General features: G+C 34.5%; 1 protein-coding gene across 1 annotated transcript; it reads left to right on the top strand.

Annotated features, from left to right (window-relative positions):
• Nucleotides 1-232: 232 nt before the first annotated feature.
• On the top strand, nucleotides 233-761 carry LOC141667684 (small polypeptide DEVIL 4-like). The gene has a single exon (XM_074474270.1). It carries the CDS (start codon nucleotides 396-398, stop codon nucleotides 525-527), a length of 132 nt encoding a protein of 43 aa, XP_074330371.1. The 5' UTR covers nucleotides 233-395; the 3' UTR covers nucleotides 528-761.
• Nucleotides 762-8,130: the final 7,369 nt, after the last annotated feature.

The following is an 8,130-nucleotide window of genomic DNA, read 5'->3' as shown; positions in this document are numbered from 1 at the left end:
ATGTTAAGGTGACTAACAAAAGATACTTAACAGATAAAATCCTATTTTATTTTGTGTATAATATAATATAATTTTTTATATTATACAAGGTGATGTTGAAAAACAAGTGGAGTGAGACCCACAAAACAATGTCCGGGGAGCAAGGGGGAACTGCACATCCTTTGATGCCCCCATAAGTTGATGTTTACTAAACCAATTACTACAAAATACTCCACCTTTTATTTTAGTAAAATAAAATACTCCACCTTTTCCTCCTATATATAATTAACAACCCCTTTGCATAACTTCTTACTTTTCTCCATATTCAATACCAATCATTCTCTCTCTGCAACTACAAGTCTACAACTAGCTGAAGTATCAAGTGTCTTGATTATATATATAACTTATAGTTGTTGATGATGATGAGCATTGGAGGATCAAAGAGAAGGATGGCAAGTAAAGGACTTGGAGGAGTCCTTAAACAACAAAGGGCAAGGCTTTATATCATTAAAAGATGTGTAGTTATGCTTCTTTGCTGGCATGAATGAATTAGTAGTTAGTGATTTGTTCATTTAGTCTAGCTAGATTTTTATATATGCTCATCTCCTTCTCCTTTTTTTCTCTAATCTTATTGGAGTGCTGTAAATAGGGAGATGATGATCATGATGTCAAGAACAAGACTTCACATTTTTGTACTAATTGGCCTTATGGCTAACTTCATGTATTACCAGAGAGTTTATACTTATCAATTTACCACTCTTTTTCAATTTTGTTAGATTCAACACCACTATTGTTTCCACACACACATACACACATTATGAGATTATGGCTTCTTTAGTTTCCAAATTTTCTCCTTTTTTAAGGACTTGCAAATTGTAGTACTGTGCTCAGTTTTTGACTTTTAGGTTTTGGTATTTCGGGAATGATCTCTGTGCTTTGACTTATTTTTCTCCCAAGTTTCCAAGAAGATGCATGTATAACTGAAGAAATTATATGCCCTCCATCTTTCTCCAAATAAGAAAATTTTAAATAATATATATCTGAAGTTTTTAATTAGAGCATGGATTCAGTTGTCTAAAATTCTTAAAGGAAAAAAGTGATATCAATTAAAAAAAGTTATATTTCACTGATCCACCGGTCAAATGCAAGCAGAGATAGAAACACAGTGATCACTGAAGTAAATTAAAAATTGAAAATAAATAGAGTGAAGCCCCGGGGCCTGGACCAAAAATTTGGAGTCAGTAGGGATACAAACTGAGATGCATATTATTGAATCAGAATCCAATCCCTCATAAAAAGTAACTTATTAGTCAAATCATTTTGTTGTTATATGAAATGAGCTTTTGGAACTAATGTAAGTTTTGCTGAATGCCCCAGAAGAGGATATGATAGATTAATATGTCGATAGTGTGTAGTGTTTAATTATGTTACGTTTAATTGTTCATCTTAAAACTAGGTTTAGTTTCACTAACTATGCTTATTATGTTAGGAGTTGTCCATGGTTTGTGGGAGGGGTGCGAGGGGCCGATTGCTAGTATATAAGCAGATAAATAGCTAATAATATGAGATCTTTTGAAATCTGCCCAAAAACAAATCCGTACGGACTCGGGTTCAAAACGGACAATATCATACTAATATTCCAGTAAACCCAACATATTATACCTTCAATTCATTAAAACCTTACTGGAATGTCCGGCGACTTATGTGTCGCTAAGCACGATTAATAAGTTATGGAAGTCCAACCAAACTGTAAGGACTTTCATTATTTTAATGGCTCCTAGAAACGACTATTAAACCTCTAATAAACAAAGTATAGTTTCTATTTTATAGGTTAGTAATAAGCACGTACATCCGAAACTGTCTTAATTAAAAGCTTAAAAATTTACAAGACATGATGAAATAATAAATTAAGAGTCATGCCATTCGACTTTTATTTGTTTGTTTTGTAGCGGTACTTGAGTAGTTAGGAGGCACATGATGACATAAAAATGATATCCGAAGATAAGCTTATTTTGATATTGTTGTCTTCTAACAAACAACACCCCCAGGCCAGCAAAGCAAATTGTTTTTACCAATCACCTAAAAGTTATGTTTGTATAATGTATTTGTGTTCAAAGCTTGTGCAAAAATATCAGTTTCAAAAAATTGGCCGATTATTTAAAAATTATCGAAAAATTAATTAAAAATATTTAACCAATTTATCAAATCATCAATAAATCATCTAAATTTTTTCAAAATTGCCCCATAAATTACATATTAGTAAAACTGAGATTTCCGAGATCTGCGTACATAAATTATGATAATTATCAATTATGGTAGGGATCGGCAAAGAGGCCCTAGGCGAGAAGAGGATAAAGATACACGTTACAAATAGCATAACCATATAGTATAGCATTGGAATTGTCCATCAGACATCAAACACAAATAGTGGACATTGCAAAACATTTTCAACGTGCTTCTTCCAAACTGTTCTTGATATTTTTCTTTATTTAGAGATAATTCATGAAATTAAACTTTTAAATTTTGAATCGAAACTTGTAAATATTGTTATTATAATGAGTGCTGTTTTATTGTCACAATTAAAATTTCAGATCCTATTGCTTTTGATGACAAAGTGGGGGGTGTCTTCGGCCACAGTTCATCCCCACGTGTGCTAGGCTCCATATAGTTTCAGTGAAGTAATAGGGGAATGCACTTGAACTTGAGTGAGCTGGACATTTGGAAAATGGATGAGAACTGGAAGCAACTATATGAGAATCACAAGCTATGGTCGTCTAATACCAACAAATGGAAAGTGACTTGACATTGTTGCAGCTGCATATAATGTTTTCACTGCCATGCATTGTTGTTTACAAGACTAGACACAACACACACCCCCATTCTCATTTTCGAAAGCTACTTGTCCAGGAGGTTTTGACCCAGTTTGGCTATAGTATTAACAGAATAGTATCAATCATATTGTCTACTTGTCTTGGTGCCAAAGCACAAGCAAGCAAGCACTTGTGAGTTAAGACTTGGGTTCTTTTACTCCAGCTCATGATGAAATAATTGACATATCTCTACTTGTGGAAGACCTGTAGGCTTTTATACCTAATTGTGACAAGTTATGCAGTCACAAAAGTGCAACTACGCTTAGTGTAGAACTCCCTAGTTTATTGATCCTTCTACGGCCTACCGATAGCAATCTTCCCTCCGGCTACGGAGCCACGCTTCCCTTCTGATCACCTGCTCTTCCTTGGTCACCCCGGAAATCGTGGAAAATGACATGACATTTTATAATATTATAAACCTCTTCGAATTGAAAATTGAAAAATGATTCTCAACATGAAAATCACTAAATAAAACTAAGGACCCTCATCTGACATCTACATTGTTCTTTTTGACGGGTGACTGAAATGAGGAATAAGATTTTAAGAAAAGGAGATAATTTATTAGATTTTTTTTATATTGCGCAAGTGCACACTTTTCACTCTAATGTTTCAGACCGCATTTGCTCAATTGCTCATATAGTCCAACACTACGATGGGCCTAGGCTTGCAGTTTCATTTTCTTCGAGCTATTTTTGTATGGGCCATCCAAAGTGGAGCCCTAGTATCCTATTAGTTGAATAGTTTTACACGCTCCGTTTTGAAAAGTTTGCTTTAAAATCTTTGCTCCCTCCATATTTTTAGTCTCATTTGTTTACATCGAAGATATTCAAAAATAATTTAATAACTACGGGAATAACTTCTTACTGGCTTATAATATATTACTAGCCTATAACCCGTGCGATACACAGATTGTTTTTAACATTCGATAATTTTTAATAATATATTTAATAATATAATTTTCAATAGTTGAAAAATAAATTGAAGAATATAATAAATTATAACAATATATGTTTTATAATAATTTGAGACTTGACTGAAAATAAATAATATAATATATTATTTAAATAAAGAATATAAAAGTTTAAATATAATAAGCTGTTGACGGGATTCGAACCCTGAATAAGAACAGTTTAAATATTAATATAATAATATTTTATTATTGTATCCAATGGTTCTCATTTTTCTGACTTTAGATTTGACGGTTGTTATTTATCGTACCAAACAACTGTACCGAAAAACTACCAAACAACTGTACCGAGCAACTACCAAATAGAGGATGTTTTACTTATAATAGTATAGTATAGATATGAGTAAATACTCGGGAGTTATTTGATAACACTTCTCTTAACCATCACAATACTTATTCGGTTTGAGAATTTTTTTTTACAACTCATTATCAAACACACTGAATGAAAATAAAACAGACTTTTTAGATAAGCATCAATACCCTCGCTTATTCGGTAAGTGAGCCTCTGAATAAATTTTTTTATTTATCTACGCTCAACCTCAACAAGTTGTTTCATCCGTCCCTCTCTGCTGCGCTACTCGATCCATGTACACACACTTTCTATCAAAACAATCAATTCATTATTTTAATGTATATATTATTGAGATTACAGTTTTACCATTTACCTCATCTACTTGTCATTCTGTCATTCCCTAAAATTACTGCTTGGTAAACTAGATACCACAGCAGTACTAGTTTGTTATTTCCAAGTATGTGTGGTCCTAGGTTGTTAGTTGATGAATTGTCAATTTGTCTCTTGTTTAGTTGTCTTTTGTTGATCACTTTGTATAAGTGAAGACATTGTCTCTTGTTATAATTCATGATGAATATTTGAATCAACAGCTTTTCTTCCTCAATACATATCTTGAATCTGATTTATTTCTGTAGTTAATACCATTGCTATTATTTTTTTTCCAGGTATCAGAGCCAGAATAAGAGTCCTGAACTCATCAACCTTTTATTTTTTAAAAACTAGATCTCTCTTACTTTTACCTACAGCTTCAATGGTTGCAAATCGAATCACTTATCAAGAAATGTTGGCACCTCTATTCATTCATTCTTCAGATAATGCTGGGTCCATTCAGGTGGAAAAACTGCAAGGCTCCAATGATTACATGGCTTGGAGAATGTCCATGAAGATCAATCTCTCCTAAAAAAGAAAGATGGGCTTCGTCAATGGTACGGTCCCTATTCCTACTGATGATCTACTTAAGACAGAAATGTGGGAAACTTGTAATAACATGGTCATAACATGGATTACTATTAACGTTTTTACTACTATTACAAGTTCTATAATTTATATCAACTCAGCTCAAGACATTTGGTCTAATCTTGAGAAAATATTCTCTCTCACTAACGAATCTCGCAAATATAAATTAAGAAAATATTTGTATGAGCTTAAACAAGGTTCTATGACCATAACTGAATATTACACTTTTATGAAGTCTATTTGGGAGGAGCTGGACTCCTAAAACATGTTGCCTACAGTAGCTAATCCTCTCCTTGATGTTGTGAAACTCATTGCTTTTATTGCGGCTCAAAAGAAAGAGGCGAGACTCTTTCAGTTTTTAAACGATCTCGATGAACAATTTAATGCCCATAGAAGCCAGATGTTACTTATTACAACTCTTCCTGCGGTAGAAATGGCTTGTGCCTCTCTTGAGCAAGAGGATGCTCAGAGATTGATGTTGGACACTAATAAATCCAGCGATGATGTTATGGCGATGTATGAAAAAAGTTCCAGGAAACCTGATAAACCAATAATACACTGCTTGTGGAATGAAGGGTCATAGCGGAGCAAGATGTTGGACTATAGTTGACTACCCACAGTGGTACCCCAACCCAAGCACACCAATCAACAACAACATAACATGCCTCGAACTCAACCACAAAGTTCCAACAACAACAGATGGAACTCATCTAAAACTAATTCCTTCAGGTTTGCTGCTACAACTCAGATTCAAACCTCTTCTGCTGACCTGTTTACTCCTCAATAATTGGAGCAATTGGTTAAGCTGATGCCAAAACTCACTTCAAGATTGGTTAAAGATTCTGACACTGATGAAGAACTGGATTTTCATTTTTCTGGTATGGTTTCTGTTAAACTTAAATCTTCCAGTTCTACTTAAATTATTGACTATGGCGCATCTGATCATATGACACCTAAATTAGCTCACCGTATTGATCCTGCACCCATGTCACACACTCACAAAATTAATATGCCTACTGGTGACACTGCACACATTTCACACATAGGCCCTTTGACTGTTCTTCCAGATTTAGTATTAAAAAACGTGCTTTGTGTTCCTCACTTTTAACAGAACTTGTTATCTGTCCAAAGGTTGATAAAATATAGTAATTGTGAGGTGTAATTCTTATTTAATGGTTGTCACATTGTTGATAAACTGACCAAACAGATAGTGTGTAAATGTGAACTTAAAAATAATATCTATTATCTTGTTTCCCACAACGCAAACACATCACCTTCAATATGTATGACAACCACCTCTCAAACCACGCCCAATGCTTCTGTCTTATGGCATAATAGGCTTGACCACTGTCCTATTCCCAAAATTCACCTTATCCCTTCCATTAAACCTCATTTAACCACCACAAACAATATATATGTGACATGTCCCATGACAAGGCTCACACAAATTTCTTTTTCCCCAAGCCTGACTACTGCCACCTCTAGATTTGAATTAATCCATATGGACATCTGGGGTCCATATAAAGTAGCCTATCAAAATAAATATTGGTATTTCCTCACTCTTGTGAATGACTTCTCTAGACATACCCGGATATATCTCCTTCACCAGAAGTCTGATGCTCTTAACAACTTCAAAGCTTTCTATGAGTATGCTCAGACTCACTTTAGCATCTCTATTAAATTCTTGAGAACAAACAATGCCCTTGAGTTCTCGGATTCTGCTTGTAACCAGTTCTTTGACTCACATGACATACTTCATCAAAAGTCATGTGCTTATAGACCACAACAAAATGCTCGGGTTGAAAAAAAGCATAGATACATCTTGAAAGTGGCCAGAGCCTTGAGATTTCATGAAGGACTACCTTTGAGTCTTTGGGGACCTTGTGTGATGACAACAGTGTATCTGATCAATAGGCTACCATCTTCTGTTATTTGTTATAAGACACCTTATGAAAAATTCATAAGACACCACCCACCTATGATAATATTAGAACTTTTGGTTGTTGGATATTTTCTACTAATCCATCTGTTACAGATGATATATTTTCTCAAAGAGGAGTACCTGCTATTTTTCTAGGCTATCCACCACTTACTAAAGGCCATATTCTTCTCAACCTCCTCACTCAAAAACAGTTTATTACCTGGGATACGACATTCTTAGAATCTGTCTTCCCTTATCATCAGAATTCTGCTGATGACCTGATAAAACCAATTCCACACTCCTACCCCACAACCACTTTATGTGAAGACATAGAGACACTTCCTGCATTAGCATCATATGATAAAGAACAAACTGATACTACACCTACAAGACCTGAATCACTAACCACAACTCCCGTGACTTCAATTCCTATACAATCAATATCCACACCTCCTCCACCTTTGAGAAGAACCATAAAACTACATGTTCAACCAATTTGGAGGCTGGACTATGTAAACTCTGTAAAACCACCTTCAACAGCTTCTATATCAAATGTAGTCATCACTGCCCTTAATCTCAATTTTCATTACTTTCTAGCCACTCATACAAACACATCTGATCCTGTAAACTTTCAAAATATAATTCAATTTGCACATTAGGTGGCAGCTATCAATCAAGAGCTATATGCACTTGAGCTAAATAACACTTAGACTGTGACTACTCTCCCACCTGGAAAACGCCCTATTGGTCGTAAATGGATTTTCAAAACCAAAATAAGTGTTGATGGTACTCTAGACAAATACAAAGCAAGGCTGGTTATCTTGGGATGTCACCAGAAATATGGAATAGACTATGTTAGATATATTTGATAACACATGGCTAATGTGATTTATGTTTAGTTTTCAGATCTTACTTAAACAGGATAAATCAGTACTTACTGGAAGTCAGGACTTAAGGATATTAGTACTTATATTATTAGGAGATAATCATCAGAAGATGGATATCAGAACTTAAGTACTGAAGGACGTTCAGATAAGGAAGTCAGCTGGTTAAAGGAAAGAAGATCGAGACAAACATAAGAAGAGATATGCATGAAGAAGGAATTCTATGAAGAATAGAATACTTGGAAGAAAAGATATCTGAT

The sequence above is a fragment of the Apium graveolens genome, chromosome 6 (assembly GCF_009905375.1).
Source record: "Apium graveolens cultivar Ventura chromosome 6, ASM990537v1, whole genome shotgun sequence".
Taxonomy (NCBI): Eukaryota; Viridiplantae; Streptophyta; class Magnoliopsida; order Apiales; family Apiaceae; genus Apium; species Apium graveolens.
This window is presented reverse-complemented; position numbering and strand designations above follow the sequence as displayed.